The sequence below is a fragment of the Mycteria americana genome, chromosome 15 (assembly GCF_035582795.1).
Source record: "Mycteria americana isolate JAX WOST 10 ecotype Jacksonville Zoo and Gardens chromosome 15, USCA_MyAme_1.0, whole genome shotgun sequence".
Taxonomy (NCBI): domain Eukaryota; kingdom Metazoa; phylum Chordata; class Aves; order Ciconiiformes; family Ciconiidae; genus Mycteria; species Mycteria americana.
In genome coordinates this window covers 3,100,918-3,123,421 of record NC_134379.1, presented here as the reverse complement: position 1 = coordinate 3,123,421, position 22,504 = coordinate 3,100,918, and the positions used below count along the sequence as shown (strand labels likewise).

Sequence of the window (22,504 nt, the reverse complement as noted above, 5' to 3'; positions counted from 1 at the left end):
TGTGTAATTTAAATGGTGCCATTTTTGATACTCTGCTTATGAAAAATTCCTTAAGAGCTGATTAATTTTTTTGTTAGGGGAGGTAGGATTTTTTTTTTGTCTGTGTTTTCCCCCAAAACATTCTCAAGTGGTTTCCTTTTTGGCAGAGGTGGGTGGGTGTGGAGGTTATCTTTTTAGTCATAACTGGTTCATTTATCTCAGTTGTAATTTGGGGTTGTTCCCAAACATGCTTTACATTCACTTGCACATTTTACCTCTTTGAAGCTTTTTAGTAATTGCTTTGGTTCTTGACAACTTCATAACTGCAGCCATTAAGTCACAATAAAGACTAATGAAAAAAGTAATAAAATTTCCATGTATAACTAGGATGAAGATTCCTGGGGGAAATATTGAGCAAGTGATTACAGGGAAGATAATTGTCTGGTTAGAGAATTATATGCCCTGCGAGTTTGATATTGAACCTGTAAAATTGTCACTTAAAAATCAAAATATTAGAATTATTAAAACCTGAGCTGGAAGATAGGAAGAGCTTGAGGTAGGTGAAGTTTGCTTGCTTTCTGAAGGATGATCAAGTTGTCTGTTTTATTAAAATTCAGGTTTGGTTATTTTTAGTAAAGAATAAATGCAATGTTATGCGGATGGTTGCAAATTCTTGCTTGCTCTGTATGCTTGAGATCTGCAGGGTTCGTTGTTTGGTGTTTTTTTTAGGCACTGACATAGCAATCTGGTTTTCATCCAGTAGTGACATTGGAAATTCAGATCTTTTGTGTCTGTGTGTTTGTAGAGTATTGTGGGCATTTTGATGCTTACAGTTCTGGGAAGAAGTCCCAGCTCTACTAGATATATTGTAAGATACTTTAGTCAGATGAGCTCAAAGTTTCTTGACCCTTCACCTTAACTGAACTTTTAATCCTCTCCGTTTTTTTCTTCCTGCTTACGCAGTAATTTGTTTCCTGTTTTGGTTTTCAGCATTGTTGATACATCGTGGTCTTCTGCCTTGATTTGGTGCTTTTTGGTTTTGTTTTTTTTTTTTTTTTTTTTGCTGGTCACCTGTAAAATAGAATAAATAATTTCTTTTCATGTAGCCATATGAAATATTTCAGGCTTTTGAGACATAAAGATTTTATCAGCTTTTTGGTGCTGTTACTGCTACTCATACTAATGGAAGTGATGATTTGCATGTTACTTCTGTGATTCTGGTGTAAACAGAGGTTACCAAATCACTGATTTGTTTTCAACAGTCACTGCTTTTCTCTAATAAGATGAAAGCAAAGAAAACAGATATGTGTGTTGTTTCTGTGTCCAGTTGGTTATAGATTATGTTAATTGGCTGTCAGTTTATAGTAGCCATGGCAGATTAACTCGACCTACCCTCAGTTAAACTATTGGGATTCTGTCCTTTTCACTGATTAAAGCAACTCCTTAGTAGTAGCTTACAGGACTTTTACAGAGTATCTTAGATCATTTATCAAACATCTGTCTGATGTAGGCTAGAATTTATATTCATTTTAGTGTTGAGACCATTAAGACATGGAGAGGTTAAGTGTCTTTTGCCTGAATGTCTCGGGCAGTATTAAAAGAGTTCAAATGCTATGCTTTTATTCTTATCCTTTACTACAACCGACAACTGTCTGCTTTTGAAAGCTGTGTTTTGTATCTCATTCTGTATCACCACGGCATTTTACATAATTGTGCTTGGATTTTGAAGGGTAGGGGAAGAAGCATTGTAAAGGAAGGTATTTTTTTGTGGCTGGTCTGACTTTCCTAATGGATATGAAATAGGAATTGAAAATGCATTTATTGTGCTCTCTCTCGTTGCACATGTCATAGGCAAGGTATATACTAATTATGATATATAACCTGTAATAAATCCATTGAGCCTGACTAACCACTTCTTTTAACCTTTAGACAAGCTCCCTTCAAAATGAATGTTTGTTTCTTATAATGCTTAACATTCATGTGTGAACTGTTGCATTTTAAGCAGGAGGATTGCTTGTAAATTTTCGTATTGCTTCTCTTCAGTGCATCTGTAAATCTCTAAACTTCTTTGCAAGGGCGTTGGGAGAACAGCCGTATGCTGAAAGATGGGAAGATAAGTTACCCTGCTGGTTCTTGCTATAGGTGCAAGTTAGTTACTGGTGCCAAGCAGAGCCTGTGGTGCATGGCAGCTCTTATATTCTTGACCCCAATAGTGTTCCTAGTGTTGCATCATAAAAAAAAAAAAAAAAAAAATTAAGGCAGATTTTAACTACTTTCTTCCAGTATTTGAATAAAACGTACTATTGAGGTAATTTTTATAAACCTTAGCTTAGATTAATTGGTCTCTAAGGAAGTATGATGGAGTATGCCGTGTAGGTACTTCTATTAGTGAGGAATTCTCTTTGATGTAACCATTTTCTTCTATCTCTTTTTCCAAAACAGGAAGTGAACAAGCAAAAGTATCAGTATTAGGTGTATTTATTTATGTAGTCATATTTGTTGATGACTCTTAATAAATTTCACTAGTAGTCTTGTAACAGCAGAGTAACTTTTGCTGAGACAGATATTTTGCTTCCCAGCTTGCTGAGTTTTGCGCAGGTGTTTGTTGTATAAAGTTGTCCTGTGCTTTTCAGTATGACCTTTGTCTTGAAGTGACAGAGGTTGTGCTCTACATTGAACCATACGTTACTCAAAATGCATTTTAGAACTTTCCAAGATAAAGACAAGAAGGTGGGGGTGGGATTAGTACTACAGGATGTGGAAGGAAAAAAGTTTCTAAACTGAATAGAGAATGTGTCTGCAAAATGTGCCAAAGCTCCACTGTAAGGGCTGATTTCTTCCACCTTTGTTTAGTTAAACAGAACTTAAGGTACAGCTAAAAATGTACTTTATCGTTACAGAGTGGGTAAGCAAAAAGAATAGTATCTGCTGCCTGAAGAGAAATTGTGATACATATGTTATTGTTTTACGTATACTATTTGGACTACAATTTTTATACAAAACAGACTTTAAATTTGAGAGTAGTTGACTGAGCGCATGTAAATGTTACAGAATTTGAGTATTAGACAGCAAATACTTCAGATGATTAACTTTGTTTTTACACACCCCTGTGAGTTTTAAGTAGGATGAGGAGGAGGGGAGTAACTTCAGCTGTGTTTTCTGCCTGCCTTTTTCAAATGGAACGTTATATCTAATGTCCAGAATGTGGGTATCTAGCATTAGGCTTTTACATAAATGTAGTTTATTTTTTTCTGAGACAGATTCCCTGCAGCTCCTGTTTATATCAGTGACACAGCTGGTGGGGATCCCCTCTGAAATTCAGGTCAGTTTTATGTGGGTGGCAAAATACAGTTTCAGTCTGGAGTTGGGTATCTAGGCTTGCATAGTTTGAGCTTCAGATACAGTTTTATTCTAAAAGGAAAGCTCCAAGATGACTTGGTGATAAATACGTGGAGTGAAAGCAGTGGAAAGAGGATGGTTCCCAGCATGGGATTGTTTTGGAAAACACTACATAAATCATTACCTGGACAGATGTGAGTTTAAAAAAATAGTAGAGTCATAAATCCATATAAACAGCATAAAGTTTAAGTAACACTGTTAACCTAAAAATATCCTCAGCAGTTGAATGAGCTGAAGGTTTGTTACAATTACTGTAAGTTGCGGTGACATTTTTAGCTGAGGTTGCATGGTTTCATTTAAACGTTATTAAACAAACTGGAGCTCAAATATTCCCTGGAGAGTTGGAAGCAGTACTGATCTTCTGCTAAACTGTCTTTAACTTTGTTGGAAACCATCCAGCCAAGGCGGCATTGAGGAGGTTTGTATTAGTAAAAGTTGCCTAGACAGAATGACATAGCCTGTGACTTTTTCTTTTGTGGAAAAGACCATTTGTTTCCATGGTGGTTTTTGCAAGTAGGCAGATATGATTTTAAGAATTAGAATATGGTATCTAACTATGAAAATTGTTTTTATTATTTTGAATCAGAACCTCACAATAGAAACTTAGCTTCTATAGTCTTGAGGTGTAAAGAATTAGGTGTGCAGTTCCAGTTGCATTGCTTTCTCTGCCATAATATTGAGGTTGTGCTGCCTGCTATTGGTAGGAGCAATGTGGATGGTGTTTGCTGTGTTCGCTACCATAAACTTATTTTGGGAAGTCTTACGTGTTCTATTTTTCACTGTCAGCTTATGAATGCAGCAACAGTGTATCCCTGTAGTGTCTGTCTAATGAAAGCAGCTTGTGAATGGTCTTTTCTTAGGTGTTTGTAGACAGCTGTCTTCCTGAAAGTGTTTGGTAAGACTGTGCCTTTGGAATAAGTGAATATACTTAATGAAGGAATTTAAGTCAGCATAGGAAACAGGGTTGTTAACTACATTTACGTCTAAAGGTGGGATTAAAAATATCTCCATGGTCTATGATGCTTGCTGCATAGGACTTATGGAATTGAGAGAAAAAAGGTAGCTTGTGGGTGTGTAAGTGTTCTAATTTTTAATATTATTATAGTAATAGATGTATTGTTTCTGGAAATGTTACTTTCATAATTTATGACTTAGTTTTATTTCCTCTCAACGTGCCATCATGGTCTATCTCTATGTTGAATAATTGGTACTTTGGTGTTGGGATTTTGTATTCAAATATTTTATTTGTCTTCCAGACTCATAGAAAACATTGATAATATCTTTGATTTATATTCTGCTGATTTCAGTAGTACTTTCATGTGCCTGGATCTAAATGTATGAGAAACTTATTTTTACAAAGCTTTGCAGCTGATTTTAAATGGCCAGCATCTGTCATTTTAATGTGTCCTGGGGAAGGAATGGAAGTAATTACCTTTCCTGTAATTCCATGACCTGTTTTGTAGTTTCTGCTTGCAAACAATAATATTACGTGGTCTCTAGCACTAATAACTTGATTTTGAAATGTAACATGGCAAGCAGTACCAACTTATCATCTACTATTAAATGATACACTGACAGTTCTTTTTGAAGGTGTTAGTAGTATTGGTTGACTAGTTTTCTTCCCAATCTTCTCCTTGCCAACCCATCCTTCAGTAGGACCCCAGTCACTTCTGTGTTTCACGGTAGATATGTATGTATGGGATTTTCCTATTCCTGAACACTGCCTGTATACACTCTTGGCAGTCGTAGGTGCTCTAAGATGTAGTTGGCCAAAGTTTCATCGCTGTGCTTGTTGTCTTTGCTCATGATACAGTGAGACCTATTTGCTTTGAGTAGAGGCCTTCTCTGTCCTGGGAAACTGCAAAACAGCAACTCTAGCAAGGTTAAATTAATTTACTGCTCTTTGTTACATCAGAGTTTAGCACAAGAAATACTGCTCTAAGCATTTCTGTCACCAGAGAGGTGGTTGTGTTTCAGTGACTCTTAGAAACATGTAACTTATTTCGTGCACTTAGGGATGTAAGGTGATACATTAAATATCTCTGGAGTACTAATATGGTCTGCAGTTAAGGTTGTCAGATTACAAATTGCTTTAATTTCTGTTAATACAGGTAAATCTCATAAAGGAATGGCCAGTAAATTTTACGATTATGAAAGTATTTGACTGACTAAAATAACTTTATATTCTAGCCTATTACTTGTAGTCAGTTCATATTTATTGGATTAATAAAATTTTCTATTAAAACAGTAATTGGAAGTTTTACATGGCCATGGGCTGTTGTATTTCTTTTAATTAATCCTAGCAAGAAAACAGTGCACCAGTATAACTCAGCAAGCTTGTACTTGTGTTCCTATTGAGAAGTGCTTTTGCAGTAAGTGGGCTCAGCAGTGACAGCAGCTGGAAGGTAACTAGAGTTGTGTGAAACTGCTCTGCCCAGAAATTGTGGGGACAGTCGGTGTATCAGGAACGCAGCGCTGTGCCGGCGTGCAACTGAGTTTGTACGGACCCTCCTTCCCTCCTCCCCACCATGCTGCCATGCTGGGGAGAAACTTTAACGAACTGGAACAAGGGACACAAAATCAGTGGTTGTAAATGAATGCTGGGAAAAAAAATATTTCCCTCATAATTTCTTATGAAAATTATTTGAATTTTCTGTGCAGCCAGGAAACTAAACCTGAAAACATCGATAATGACACAAAGCTATATTAAATGGCTATATATGTTGTATGTGTTTCAACCTTATTTTTGCAGTAAGCAATAATTACATTACTTGAAAATCCATTATAATATATGTAAAGCTGTAAGCATCTGGTCAGTTAATGCTTTGTTTGTATATAAACTTTTTTGCCAAATGACCACAAACCAGATTGGATTAACTGGTGAGGAGTTAAAAAAAATTAATAGGGGGGAGAAAAAAACAGAATGCAGAGTCTATTTTTATTAAAAATGTGTGTCTGCGCATGCATATAAAAAAATTACAATAAATTAGAATATTTGCATCAAAGAACCGTTGCTAGATTTTGTCTCGGATCTAGGTTGTTAGCTTTACCGTGCCAAAATAACGAAGCCAGTAGCTTCCCCTTTTTATGTCCCCTTAGCAATCCCAAGCTTTTACTCATTAAACACGTGGCGGGGAGTTGTCCCTTTTGGCTGAAAATTTGCTGTAGTTACGTTGTGCATAAGAGGTGTGGAGGAGACGAGGTGAAGCATCCCTCCGATGTGAAGCACTTCTGTTAATTTTTTGCACATGTTTGGAGGAAAGGCTGCGGCATGAGGGTCGCTTTCTTTGCAGAATCTTTATTTTGCTTCCTGTTTCTGTAATTCAGAAGAGCTGGGGAGTGTGGAGAATGTCACTTCAGGTTGTAAATATTGTATCTGAGAGTCTGTTTCCAGTTAGCTAGGGAAAATCTTGGAAGAAAACTAACTGGTGTGCCTAACAGTGTTTGAGCATTCATTAAAGTATCACATGTAAAGACAGAAAGAAACAAAATTACTCTATGGACAGATGTTAATAGGAGAGAGTGAAATGTAAACACCATATAAGGCAGGTAACAGTATTATACCAACATTCTTCTGCCATATAATCAAAGTATGCTTGTTTTATTAAAATAAGATATATGATGTTGTGGTTTAACCCCAGCCAGCAACTCAGCCCCACGCAGCCACTTGCTCGCTCCCCCTGGTGGGATGGGGGAGAGAATTGGAAGACTAAAAGAGGGAAAACTCCTGGGTTGAGATAAAGACAGTTTAATAGGGAAAGCAAAAGCCGCGCACAAGCAAAGCAAAGCAAGGAATTCCTTCACTCCTTCCCGTGGGCAGGCAGGTGTTCAGCCATGTCCAGGAAAGCAGGGCTCCATCACGGTGACTTGGGAGGACAAACGCCATCACTCCAAACGTGTGTCGTGTCCCCCCCCCCCCCCCCCCTTCCTCCTTCTTCCCCAGCTTTCTATGCTGAGCCTGACACCATATGGTGTGGAATAGCCCTTTGGTCGGTTGGGGTCAGCTGTCCCAGCTGTGTCCCCTCCCAGCTCCTTGTGCCCCCCAGCCTCCTCACTGGTGGGGGGGGTGAGAGGCAGAAAAGGCCTTGACTGTGTGTAAGCACTGCTCAGCAGTAACGAAAACATCCCTGTGTGATCAACACTGTTTCCAGCACAAATCCAAAACACAGCCCCATACCAGCTAGTATGAAGAAAATTAACTCTATCCCAACCAAAACCAGCACAGTGATGATGATAACTTGAGTATATCTTTCGCCAGATCCATGTCAATTGATAGCACCAGTGCTGTGTGGGTCACACTTTAGGTTTATTTCTTAGATCCTTTCTTTTTTTTTTTTTTCTGGTCAAAAGTACCCAGAATCTGTAATAACATTTGAAAAGAAACATAATCCAATTTCTGTTTTTACCCACAATTGTTAACTGAAGTCACTAGTCTGTTTCAGTGTTGACTAGGATTAAAATTAGGGAGGAATGTTTTAACATGATTTACTTTTAAGGAGTGATTTTTCTTTTGATGAATGAAGTAATTGAAATGTAGAAGTTTTAAAGAGAGTGCTGCATTAAGCTCTCAAGTGTTCTGTTTTATTTTGGCTGACAAAAAGCTTGACAAGCTTTTGGCCATGGCAGTGTTGTTTCTGTCTGACTTGTTATATCAGGGGAAGGAAAATGCCTTACTATAAATACAGTGAAATAGCTATCATGTACAGCATCATTTCTTTTGGCTTCTAGATGGTAAATAGCTCTTTCTGCACTACGTGTTAACTTCCATGGGATCCAGGTCACGGTGTGTTTTTCTCTGCAACTTGATTTTTGACAAAAGACTTGTTTTGTTCAGCAAGATACTTCACTTCTTAAACACTTTGTTAGAAAGTTGCTTTATGCTTGTAAAATCTGAAAGCAGGGACTGCTTTTCAGGAAGCTCATGTGCAAGTATAAATGGGATGTCATCAAACTTCACATTTATAGATTGTGAACAAGTTTGAACAGGTTTTAGCTGGCAATCAGATTTTGATTGTGCAAGAAAATCTTAGGTGAAGAATTACATTTATTCCAAAGTTTAACTGTAGTATTCCTGTTAAATTCATGCTTCACTGTACTGTCTTATGAGCATGTAAGTTGTGATTAATTTTGGTTTTTTTAATATGGAAAAGTAGACTGGTTGCTAGAAACTGCTTGAAGCATGCTGCTGGAGCTGCCCTTAATAGTATTCACCACTGTTGGTTACGGATCATTGCATGTAAGCCACAGAAATATAAAATTGATCATAAAGCTAGCTTCTTTTCCTTTTGTGTGACAGTAATGGTGCTTAATTTAGAACAAATTATAATAATATGCTATTGTAGTTAGAGAAAACTTAGGCAGTGAACTGTTGTAATCATTGATGGTAACTTCAGGTCTACTTCACTTTTTTGGGGAAGATTAGATTATTAGATCTCATTTTCTAGTAGTCAGATTTTTCCCACTATTTAGGTGAAATCGTGCATTTAATGTCTTCCTATCTTTTTATTGTAAAGGTAAATGTAAGGTGTATAGGGTTTTGAGAGTCCTTAAGCTATTACATTTCTACAACACCTTTATTGACCAAATCTTCTTTCTCCTCTCTTCTCACTCAACACAGTTACAGACATAGAGCTAAAGCGACTGAAAGATGCTTTCAAGAGAACTTGTGGACTCTCATACTATATGACTCAACAGTGCTTCATCAGGGAAGTTCTTGGTGATGGAGTCCCTCCAAAAGTTGCTGAGGTAATCTATGCACTTGCTGTTTTTCTGGGGAGGCATATGCAGTTGATAATGTACACCTATAGATGTGTACACACAAATATGCCTATACAGATACATGAGCTAATTTAATTTCTTTCCATTTTTTGTACAATACCACAATGTACATTCTCTGTCTGAAGATAATGTTCCATACTTGGATCATGTGTTGTCACTGATGTGTGCTTGACTGAGCTACTGATTCCAACACAACTAATAGACGGTAGATGACTTGGAAGCAAACCTGAATATCCAGATGTAGATTTGGGGAAGTAAAAGGTTGAGAAGTTTTAACACTATATGTAGCCATTATAACAGAGGATTTTATTTACCCTGGAGATGAGCTTGCTGTTGGTTTCTCTGAGATTTTGTTGGCTTTTACTTTGTTTTCGAAAGTGCAGATTAATCTTTACAAGCTCTTAAAAATATTTTTCTCTATAATAAATGTATAAATGAACTGAAAAATAGCCAGAATCAAAATATGCTACATGGATATAAATATTGTGTGTGTGTATATATCTAAAAAAATAGTAATACCATCCTGCACACATTCATGTTTAAACCATTATTTTCTTTCATAGTGTTGCCCCTCTCTTGAGAGAGAAATTAAAATACGGTTGGTAGAGAAGGAAAAGATTAGCCAGACCTTTGAAATGATATCTTGCTCCATGTCATTTCTAATCACAGCTTCTGTTTCTGGTATCTTCAGTGTATTGACCTCACAGGCAGCGTACAAGTCTTCCAGTTTTATTTAGGTAATGTGAGTAGTGAAGCGTGCATTGCAAAAGGTTTAACACTGTGGTAGAGTTACTTTTTTTCCTAAGCTTAATCTTTTCTCTCTTCTTTTTTCTGTTTTTCCTAAGTGTTGACAAAGAGGATAATATTACTTGCTTCTGTAATATAGTTAACAGTTTAATTTTTATGTGGGTATTCAAACGCTTGACAGGAAAAATCGCAATGTGTGTGAGCACTATCACATTAAAAGAAAGTGTATGATTTGCCCATAGCTTAAAGCATGTCTTCAGTATTAATTTCTGTATATGTTGTCTGGATACTTTGACTGCTCGTAGCCCATAAGGTTAAGCAAAAAATGTATCCTACACTGTATACGATTGGTTTGAAATCATATAAAATGTTGAGAATTTTACATTATGAGTTAACTTGGACTTTTTTATTCCTTTTATGCCCGGATTAAGGATTAGATTACTGATTTGGATGAAGTAAACTCTTGGTCAGAAATAGAGACTCCGGGTTTTCAAATGTATGCTGGCTACCTTCTTTATTTTTTAAAAATCTGTCCTTAAAGACACAGTTTTGGTGATGATTATCTCTTTTAACACTCATTACGGTTATACTGCCATTCTTGGTTTGCAGTTGGTGAAATAAAATTAATGGAAGAATCGTAATTTTTTTTTATGTCATATCACCAAAACTGGCACATTGACATCTCAAAATTGTAGTACAGATGACTCTGTACTTCTAGCATTCATATTCAGGCAATGCAGTAGTCATATCTTTGAGCTTGAATAGTGTAAATTTGGACAAAATTTGGATTTGATTCTGCTCATACGGTAAAGGGATGCGTTGTAATTCCTGGCTTCAGGATGTGGAAAGGCAGGCAAAAGTCATTAGGCAGCTTAAAGCCTTGTTCTGAGTTTTCAGCCTTTCAATCATTAAAATTGAACATTTTGAACCTCAGATTGCTGGACTGTCTGCTCTGCATGTTTTGAATGATAGTTTTTCATATCTGAGTAGTGATAGGCCTTCAGGAATTCATTAAATTAAAAACACAGAGTTTTACTGCAGGGATATAAAACAGAGAACGGAAGCCAGTGGAACTTTGGTCAAACAATTTGCATGATTGTCATGCACACAAAACATTTTTTAAATGTTCAGGACAGTAATGTTCTGAAAGGATCTCTTAGAAAAATGGTGTTGAAGATATTAATAAAATGAAATTAAGAGATGTGCTGTGTCTGCGTTGTTTTAACCGCAGGAAAGCTGGTCAAGTGGTGAGATGTATGAACACAGGACAGTAATGTTCTGAAAGGATCTCTTAGAAAAATGGAGTTGAAGATATTAATAAAATGAAATTAAGAGATGTGCTGTGTCTGCGTTGTTTTAACTGCAGGAAAGCTGGTCAAGTGGTGAGATGTATGAACACAGCATTTATTTTTAAATCTAAGGAAATAATGCAATTACCGTATGCAGTGTGGGCACCTTGATAGAAAAAGTATTGTTCAGAGGAGGTGAAAGGACGGAATGCTGATAATATTTCAAGAAAGCATTTTTAGTAGTTTTGTATTTTAGACGGAGGAGGGAAAGAATGTTGAGAAAGGACCTCCTAACTTTGGCCCATGCAGTCATTTCAATGACTAAGGAGATTATACCTTTTATATATACCTACATATATTACGACTGTGAGACGGTTTATACACAGCGTTCTGTGATACTAGGTAGTTAAGTGTCAGTACATCTTTTTCTCCAAATGTGACTAATTGGTTAACAAGCTGCAGTCCAAGTAATGCAAAGAGAAAAGGGCTGATGCTAACAGAGACATGAAGGACATGGTGAGGGGGTTGTCGAAAGAACAAGAACACAGACTTCTCAAGGACTGAGAGAGAAGAGGGTTCATAAGGATAAAATCAGGAAAGAATCCAGGACATTTTATACTCTCTAGAGAAAGGAGCCGAAAGAATGCCTTGAGCATCCTCTCCTGCTCTTCCTGCAGGCTTACTAGAACATATGGGCACAGGGCCAGGGATTTGGACCTGAAGGGAACTGTTTGTATAGACTGAGACTTTTTTAACAGAAAAGGAACCATATTGTTATACTTTCCAGTTATCCATGAAACATAACATGTCACACTTAAATTTTATGAAAAAAAATACGACTAGGTACCATATAATTACACTAAATTTTACATTCTGAAATGTAAATTGCTATGATTTGCTATGTGTAGGTGTGGCTATTTTAAGTAAAGCTGCAACAATGTTTAGTAATTTTGAGAAATACTATGATGATGATGATGATGGTGCATCTTATTAGAAGAAGTTTTCCAAGTAGCACATTAATATGAAAAATTGCGGAGCTCCTTCCTTAGAAATGCAAACTAATCTCTGTTATATATTGTTATATAACTATTCGGTGTTTATAAGCTCTTCCCAAAGAATGATTAAGCAGCTAAACTCAAAGTAATGCCAGCTGCCGATGGTTGTAATTACGTATATTAAATACCAGTATATTGGATGTTATCCATAGAATTCCTTTTTTGTGTTTATATCATGAACAGTCAATGTGTTATATCGAAATAATATATAAATATTTCACATTCAACTGATATCATAACCGAGGTATACAAAGTTCAACAGAAGGGAGTGGAGAAACTCAGAAATGGGTATGAATTAAAATACGTTTTCAGATGGATGAAGAGAGGAGACAGCTTTATTAAAGGTAATTTATAAAATAGCTGTTCTTGAAAAGTCTAAAAACACAGAAAGGTTAAATTCGAGTGATGGAGAATAAAGTGTAAAGAAAAGATCATATTTTATCAAAATTTGTGAAAGAAAACCAGTGATTTCTCATTTGTTCATAGATATACTTTTTTTTTTATCTTGGAAGTCCTGTTAATCTGAAATGTGAGAGTTCCCTTCTTTTTTGTGCTCTTTGTGGGGTTTTTTGATCAAAAATAGGTATATTAAGACTTAAACTATAGTGTTCAGCAGAGCTAACTGCATATTTTAAAAGAAGTAATGATTCCAATGTAATATAAAGGTAAATTGCTTACATATGCAGTGTAGCCTTGAAGGCATCTTGTGAAATCAGAATGATTAGAAGTAGAAAGTGTGGAATTCAAATCTCTGCCATGACATTGTCCATGAAGCATATACAATCATTGTGTCCAAATAGAGCACAAATTTAGTTTTAATAATTTAGCCCTTTGAGCATTTGTAAATGGATTAAACTTTAGTAATAGAAGAGGATGACCTGAACACATTATGGGAAGTTAATGTATTTAGGTAGCGCTATGCCTTATAGTAGAATGAAACTGCAGGTTCTACATAATGTTTTCCGTAGAATTATATCCTTCTATGTTATCAGCCTCATTTACATTTACTTGCCTTCAGACATCTTTTAATAGTCCTAAGTGGATAGCAACGAAAGTGATAGCTTGATGGGTGGACAAGGAGAGGAGTTACCGCAGGTAACACACAAAACTATATTGAGGTAAGTGTCTTCAGGGAATCTATCTGCTTCAGCGTTATGTCTGGTAATAACTGTGATAGTAGAGAGGCGAACAAAAATTAAGAGTTTTTTACTACCTTGTTGCCCAATACTAATTTGGAGGTGGTCTAGAACACATTCTACAAATGAATTCTGCTAGTCTGGTTCCTATTGCTGGAAAGGCAGTAGTGGTAGATTTTCCACACCTTGTTATACGCAAAGCATAAAGGGCAGTTACTGTTGTGAATTTAATGTAGCTAGTCTGTCTTAGGTATTTTCTTTTCTTCATTTTGCCACTACAGCACTATGTGGCTTAGCCAGATCCTATCCAGTGTCCTTGACAGGTCCATGGCTGGTTTTGTTTAGTCACTCCCAGTCCTGGCTTAATTTTTACTTGAGATGGTTTCCATCTCAAGTAACCACACCTGAGATAGTTGGAGCAGTGACTCATTCACAGGGCTCTGGTATTCAGCTCTCTTCTTCCACCCTTTTCTTGAACTTGAGGATTCTGGCTGCAGTGCCGTGATTGCTGTTAGCAGGTATATAATATATTCTTTGGGAATTTTCAGCTGATTTCTCCTGCCTTTATTTTAATAGGAAAAACTACAGGTTCAAAGCCTCACAGTGATCTTACTGCACCTGTTTACAGAGGTTTCCTCTAACTGCTGTCAGTTTGTTTCCATCTTTATTCAGAACTGTCTCTGAAAAGTGTCAGGTTACTGTCACTTTGTGATTTGCAAGTAATTTATTATGAAATATTATTGTAAGTGATTAAACTACTAAGGAAGCTAAATTTTCTTTTATTAGTAACAAATAGTGGTCAGCAGATGACCTCAAAAGCTGTTCTTTTTAACAATGCAGGAAGATTTTATTGTCTTATGACTGTTTCCAGTGTTCAGCTAGTTGTTTTAAGGTAAATAAACCTTTTGGCAACAAATTTTGTTACATTTTGCTTTATCAGCATAAAAAGCGCAAATTCTTTTGAAGTACTTTACTGATTTCTTAGCTTACAGTTAGAGTAACAAATATTGATGGCTGTCAGTTCTTTGGTTAACAATTTCCTGGCATATAGACCTGCATCAGTGAAGCGGTAACTTTTTTCGGTCTTATTTTGGGAGACGTGGCACTCATTTTGCAAAGGGATTTCAGCCTGTTGAGTGTTGCTTTCCTCCTTATTACACGTCATTGTAACATTGTGCTGTCTGACTCCTTTGAAGGGCACAACTGATAATAGACCGCACTTGATTACACAGAATGTCCTGCATGGTTATGGTAGTGTATAAAAGTTCTCTTGTCATATTTGAAATATCATTTATGTGGTTATTTTGTACCAGTTGCACAGGCAGCTTAATCCTGGCTACTTATTCTCACCCTGAGGTCACCCACTTTGAGCTGGGTTAGTGAAACCTGGTAACAAAAATGGTTAATTCAAATCCAGGTTGATTCCCTGATTTCATTCATAGTCCTGCTACATGAATGGTTGTTTTGCATAGATGTAGGAGGTGGAGTGTGGGTGGGAATGAGTCGTTGGGGGCAGGGGAACAGCTAGCCCCAGTTTAAACCAGCAATGAAACTACAGTGTTAAGAGAGGCAGAAGATGGAAAGTACTTAAAAAAAAAAAAAAAATTAACTGTAGGCTGTATGTGTCTGCAAAGAGGCAAAATTCTAATCATACTTAAATGTAGTTTTGATTTATTTTTTAAAAAATCTGGTTTAGAATTATTCCGTGTTTTTTCAAAGATAAATTTATTATACTACAGTGTTCACTGGATGCATCTAGTAGGTTTATGATCCTAATTCTGCTACTTGTGGGAGGTTGTCATACAGTGGTAGATTTTGTGCTGTAACAACTTTTATACTTCAAAACTGAAGTCCTAATTAATATGAGAATTTGTACACTCCATAATGATTTTTTTATATGATGGTTTAAAAGTGGATTGTTTTGACGTGTTTAAAACTTTAACTTGTTGGGTAGATTCACAGGATGTCAGCCACTTGAGATAATGTTAGTGACATGCGTTTTTTTCCAGAACTGCTGATAGGGTAGAAGACAAGTGTCACTCCAGCTGCACATATCATCTCTCACTGTTGTTTTCTAGTCATCTATGAGTGTAAATGTTTCCTGATGGTTATGGTGGAAGTTTTAAAACATTTAAAAGTGTTTTAATTCTGTAGATTGGTGGATTTTTGTCTGTGGACCCCAAGGTGTCATGGCTTCTTTGGTAGGCTTGCAAAAGAAGCTAAAATTCATTATGCAAGCATTTGTAGTTTCAAAGGGAAAAAAAACCCAAACAAACAGAGCTTAGGAGGTCAAAAAAAGTTAAAAGTGTTGCTTGAGCTGTTTAGAATTGTGTCTGGTTGTAATTCATATGTTTAAAAACAAACAAAAGCCAGGCGGAAGGGATACAGGTGTTGCAGTTAAGGTCTGTGGGTGTCCTACCATGGTTTACTAGTGATTCACTGTGCTTTGTGGGTAATACACAAAATAATGAATCTGTCCACAATAATTCTGAAGCTCTGCTGACCTCTGAAGTCTGCTATTGCTGTTTGGCTAAATTCTCATACAAAGAAAATGTCAAGGCTTTACTGGAGAAAAATGAAAAAGCAGTACATAACTGCATGTACACGTCCTGGTTTTAATATTGTTTATTTAGAATGTAATTCACATGCAAGCACAGAAAATACTATTTAAAATGTGCACAACATTTTTCTTAATAGAAGTTGATCTCTGTTCCTTTATCTTTCCTTCTGAAAAAGTTCTATTTAAAAAACAAGTTCAGCAAATAAGTCTGCTCTCCAAACCATGATCAGTGACAAATCACTTTGTTCTGGTCTTGCACAGTAATAGTTCCTCATCAGCTAGACTTAATACTTTCTCTTTATGGTTAGATGCTCAGTGTGATACCTATAAGGAAATAAAATTAAAAGACACAGAAATAATTCTTCTATGTAAGAGTAATTTGTAAGTTCTGACTGCTTTAAATTCTAATACCTAATGCAGATTTCTGTCTTGTGATACTGATAAAGTACTGGTGCTTGTAGGAATAGATTTGGGCTTACAGGAAGAGTCCATATTTGAAGAGCAGTACAGCATACATATTTTAACTTGTGCTCTCTAGTATTAGACACAAGGTGAAGTAATATATTGCAACGAGTGAGCTGGTAATTCTTGTTTACTAAATGTGGTTGCTGTTAGTCCTAAAGTGACTTACTTCCTTCATGTCTCATATATCAGTGCTGAATCACTGTTAAGATGCTGTTGAGTAAGTTAAGCTGCAGTGTACAGACTTTTCATGTGAAAAGTAAATGCTTCAGCCCTTCCGTTGACTGAGTTGTTCCTGGTGGCTGCTCTGTGGATCTTCCAGTAACTTCTGAATAGAAGTCTTGATTTCTATTGCTTTCTATTGGAAGAAAGATTTAAATACTATTGTTAGAGCAGGGTACTAAACTGCAACGGTCATTCTAGCGACAGTTGTAGTGTTAAGATAGTTAAGGTATAGTTGATGGAAGGGGGTGTTTTTTTGTGTCACGTCTTTTCAAAGCAGTAGGTTTTGATGGCTTACTGGAAGTGCATCTCGTGACTGGGGCAATGAAACACTTGGTGCTCCAACAACCTCTTGATGGCTTTAAGACTATGAAAGCCTAGTCTGGAGGAGATTTCATCTTCATTACCTTGATGAAGTCTGGGGAAATAGCACCAGTGAGCAAGCAAGAAGCTGTCTTCATTGGAGGATTCTAACAGGTTTTTTATGTTGCTGTTCATGAAAAGTACCTGTGTTTCACTAAATAAAAGACCATGGAAAGGCTATTTTATAGGTAATGGAAGAGCTACAGAAGTGTAACAGAATTAATATTAAAAGTGTGTTTAGCTGAATATGAGGTGACTAGCCTAAAAACCACATGAGACGGAGCCTCAGTATAAGTTGTTGCTTTTAGTTCTGACATTGCTGTTCTCCCTGTTAACTTTTTGGTTAACTTCTCTGTTTTATTCTTCTAGATTATCTACTGTTCATTTGGAGGAATATCCAAAGGGCTGCACTTCAATAACTTGATAGTCGGATTAGTTCTACTTACAAGAGGCAGAGAGGAAGAGAAAGCAAAATGTAAGTAATTTAACTTACAACAGTACCAACAGGATCGTGGATAGTGAGTGTAAAATGCACTTATGTAAAGCAAACATAAACTGTGTTATACTAAGTCCCTATTTTTATATGTAACCAGGGCATACATTTGCCAATAAAGGTAGTATTTTTTTTTAGACATTTTTAGCTGTATATTTTGAAATTCAGTGCATTTTAGTTTTCTATACTCACCAAAATGAAATATTTGATAAGTCATCGTGAATGTAAATGTTGGGATGCTACAGAAAGACTGTATGTGGGCAGGGGAAGGAAGATGGCATTGGTATTTTTCAAAACAAATGAAAGCATCTGCCTACTGACTTCTGTTGTTTTATCTTCCTTGTTAATCTGACTTGATAGTATTTATTTTCCTTTTGATTAGTGGACAAGGGTAAAAGAAAAAGGAGATGCTTCTGGACCTAAACCTTGTTGAGCTATATTGAAATTGAATCAATCTAAGTTTTTAGTTCTTTAGTTGTTGCACAGCTTTTGGCATTCTCAGCCAGTTGTAAACTTGATATTTGAAAAATGTAACTACCATAGTTGCTTAAACATGTCTCTACTTCCTCAGACATTTTCAGTCTCTTTTCTAATGAATCTGGGAGTTATGTTGTCCGTGAAGAGATGGAGAAGATGCTGCATGTGGTTGATGGGAAAGTCCCAGAGTCACTCAAGAAATGTTTCTCTGAGGTATTTCATACAGGTTTTATCCTATTGCATTTACAAAAAAGTGAAAATTACATTGAGTAGTTTGTTTTTCTCTGACATACACATGCTCGTGCATGTATGGGAATAAATTGACCATATTTAAATTGGGTAAAAGCTCCTAGTTTTTTACGTTGTAATATTACATGTAATTTGTATCGATGTAAATAGCAGCTTGGTATATATAAATGTAGGCATTCTCCATGCTGCTTTCCTTACTGTGCTAGTTTGAAGGATATAATTTCCAAGGGTAATCATGTTATCAAGTGAATTTAAATACTAATTTTGCTAGGGGAATTTTATTCATTAGCGTGGACATTTTATTGCAATTGGGAAAGAAATCTAGAACACAGATCTGAGAGGGGAAAGAAAATCTGCATCCTGGATTTAAAAATACCTTCCAGCAGTGGTTGCTTAAAAAGGATAGTTTTATAGTATTACTTTTGTCTCATTGTGCCTGCCAGAAGCTACAACATTTATTTATGCTTTAGGTTGTTTAAGAGATGTAATCTTTATGAAGCTTGCTGAAGTCCTCCTCTAAAACAGGCTGTTGTTACTTTTAAATATTCACAGATATTTCTTTGGCGCTAGTGATCCTGGTGAATTGTCAGGTTTTTGTGCTTTGGTTGCTTCATTTGTTATCGGAGGACTACAGACCAGCAAAATCTAGTCATCATTACACATTCTGCTGAAAAACTGATTGACTAGAAGCTTTATTTGTGGATATCAGATTACTTAATTATCTTAAATTTTATTGTACTGTATTGAAGATAACTTTGGTTATGGGCGCTGGCTGAGGCAGACTCATTTAATCTGGTGGTGGTATCATGTTGGCTTTGTAGGCAATGATCACATTCTTCATTCTTGGCTGGAGTCATAAATCATACGTATACTGCAGTCCACTTTCTGGAGCTGACCCACTTCAGTATTTCCTATTTATAATTTCCTGTCAATATGGTGTGATGAGTTATACCCTAAAAGTTAATGCACACTGTCCAAGAAATCCAGAAATACTTCATGAAGACTTGCAGGAAGAGAAGTATCAGTCTGGCTTCATACCATTTTCCTGTTCAAGAAAATGCTGTATATTGATTTTTCTTTTAAAATGAAAATAGTGTAATAACCCACTCAGCAGGATTTACTGGCCTGTTAATCATACTAGGTCATTGCTGGAGAGTGAGAAAGTTTAATGTTCCTGCTGTGGGCCTTCCTTCCTGCCGTATGGCGGATGAGTTTATGCTTTCAAGGATGATGTTTATAGGTACTTCTATTCTTTCCTTCAGAATTATTGCATGTACTCATCTAGAAATATGAGCTTTAAAATACATCTGAGTTTTTCTCACTCTTGTTTCTGAAATACAGGAGACAAGTTCAGTGATACCTGTATTGCTCTAGTTGCTCAAGTTCCATCATGGCTCAGCTGTAAACATTACTTGCTTCAAATGCTCCCCCCCCCCCCCCCCCCCCCCCCCAAGCTTTCCTGTCCCTCTTCTTCCTTGTCCTTCCTCTAATCAATTGGAACAATGCAGAGTCTTAGTGAAACGTGACACAGCTCTTGCTGCGTTTAACAGAAAGCAGTGAAAAAAGTAGAGTGGAAGAAGTAGTAAGAAAATTATCTTGTCTCTGATCCAAACTGTTAGAGAAATTTAAAAAAAAAATTGTGGGCTGCTTTCTTCTTCTCTGTTAATTTGGCAGTAGAGGTTTTTTTGCTTAAGCAAGTGGTTCCATAATGGGTTAAATCCTGCAAAGTCCACATTGTTGAGTTACCCTTTTCCTGACTCATTCATTCTCCTACCTTTGTGCTGGCTCAAGTATTTATAGGATGCCTTCATGAACTGGATTGGGAAACTGATCTGGCTGAGAAGTAAACCCCTTTTCTGTAGCTCCTAATCCTGTAGGTTCTTTTTCAGCTAGATCTGTTTTGCCACATGACTACACTAATGTGATTGCTGTCACAAAAGAGAAGGGATGAAGGATCAGAAACAGTGTTGGTAAGAGGAAGGTTAGGACCATGCTGTCAGTCAGTAGTGTGGATATATACAGATTAAACTGGTGATGGAATAGCAGGGTAGCATCTTGACTTCCTTGAATTATAACCATGTGGAAACCTATGATAGTAGCTGTAAGTATTGGGGTATTTCTGCATGTATTTGTTGGAGAAAAATGTAACACTCTTTAGTCTAAGAAAAAGGAAGCATAAAAAGAATGAGTATCTGGAACCTGAAATAACCCATTACAATTGGAATATGAAGCAAATGTTTTGACAGTGATGGTGATTAACCATTTTAGCAACCTGGCAAAGGAAGTAGTGGATTTTCAGTTTTCTGCAGTTGGCAGGTAGTCCGTGGCCAAATGCAAATTGTTGGATTCTGTAGGGGTGTAATTCAGTGAAGTTTAATGGTCTGTGATATTAGGGAAGTGTAAATAATCAGTGACTTGAAACCTCTTTCTCTTTGCAGATCCCTAGGATCTCCATGTAATGAGTTTGTCTACTGATAATAGGTTTGCTTTTATTTTAGTTTTGTAGGTCCTGTAGAAATTAGTCTGCTGATCCCTATGGTTTCATGGCCACAGCTTGGGAACCATTCAACTGAATGGTTTAAACAGCTTCTCTAGCATTTAAACTTGTGAATCTATATTTTTTTTAATGCATTCCTGAACAGGCAGTTACATGAGGCATCCAGCAAGAGAGACTGAGTTAGGAGATACAGTGAATGTCATGTTTACATGTATGCTCCAAAGTGGGTTTTGGTCAATAGAGGCAAAAAAAATGACATGCTACTGCAGTGATTAATCATACTATTAGTTATTCACAAATCTAATTTTTCTATGTTAAGTGTTTGTATACTAGCGCAGATATGACAGAATGTGTATGATTTTATAGCACCTGTTATTTGGCACATAAGAGCTTTTTTTTATTATAATAAATTTAAATTCATAAAAATAACCTCTGTTATTTTGAGTTGTAAGTAACTATTTTTCTTCTAATCCCATTAACCTGAGGTTCAGAGTAAATGACTTTCCAAAGGCAACATTGAGTAGGTGGTTGAAATACAGAGAGAGCTGAGGAATCTAATTTCCCTCTCAGTGCTGTACTTCAGAATGAAATGGAAAAACAGGCATGGCTCCAAAGAAAAAAAAAGAAAATTTTAGTACTTATTTTTAGAGGAGATTGTCCCAATTCTTGTTCATACAGCTGGATGGTTCCTGTTTACTGGTATGGAGAAAGCAGAGGGAAAACAGCTCACATTTTCTTATTTTCTTACAGGGTGAAAAGGTAAACTATGAGAAATTCAGGGTTTGGCTACTGCACAACAAAGATGCTTTCACGTTTTCCCGTTGGCTGCTGTCTGGAGGTGTGTATGTGACACTCACTGATGATAGTGATACCCCTACCTTCTATCAAACCCTGGCTGGAGTCACACACTGTAAGTAAACGATGCTTGTTATTATGTGCATTTTTTAAAACTGTTTCAGAGTTCACAGACGTAAACTGTTGCCTTGCTGTAGTTGTTCATTAAATCTCAGTACTCTGAGATACATGCAGTTCTGTTCAGTGAGATAAATTTGTTCTCTGTGGTAATTTGTTCTCTGTGCTAATTTGTTCTCTGCTTTTTGTGACGTGTAAAACATTGTTATATACAAGGACACAGTGGGTCATTATTTTTAAGAGATAACAATACTGAGATTACAACAATTCTTATAGTAGAAGTTTGTTACAGAACTAATTTAAAAAGTAAAAAGGAAAATATCTTCTCTTTGACAAATACATTTCTCTAAAGTGTCTTGACATTGATACTGGTTTTATATTTGGTCTTTCAGATACAGTGGATCGTAAAACTCTTGAGACAGTTCTGACAATAATGCTCATTTCAAAAATAAGTGTTACCTCTTAATTTGCTTTCTGCAGTGAAATAAGTACTATTCCTGGCATGTGATGTAGTCAGGGAACTAAATTAACTAACAAGAAGCCTCCTCAGGATTTGCATATAGGAATAATCTCCAAAGAACAAATACTTCCTTATGTGTATATTAATGTAAAAAAAGGAGCAGATGTTTTTTAAATTAAATGTAAAAACAAAAGACTGATAAATTATACTTGATGTGCAAGTATAATGTAAGGATACATTACAGTAAAGCATCTAAGGGACTTTGGTATCCCTAGGAGAAGGGTGTTTGCTGTTGAGATGTCAGTGATTTGAGCAATCTGGTTCTGTTTTATGTACTCTCATAGATTTTCTTTGATGGTGTGAGCATGGCATTTAATCTCTTTAATGGGTGGGTTACTTGAATAAAACAACATACAGGTTTTTTTC

General features: G+C 36.4%; 1 protein-coding gene across 7 annotated transcripts in view; it reads left to right on the top strand.

Moving 5' to 3' along the window:
- USP32 (ubiquitin specific peptidase 32) overlaps nt 1-22,504 on the top strand; it is an 82,998-nt gene that overhangs the window by 14,259 nt on the left and 46,235 nt on the right. For all 7 annotated transcript variants that reach the window (XM_075517811.1, XM_075517806.1, XM_075517804.1 and 4 more), the window contains 4 exons: nt 8,996-9,123; nt 17,360-17,465; nt 18,055-18,173; nt 21,457-21,616. In XM_075517811.1, the coding sequence (XP_075373926.1) occupies nt 8,996-9,123; nt 17,360-17,465; nt 18,055-18,173; nt 21,457-21,616 (513 nt within the window). The remainder of the gene's footprint in view (nt 1-8,995; nt 9,124-17,359; nt 17,466-18,054; nt 18,174-21,456; nt 21,617-22,504) is intronic.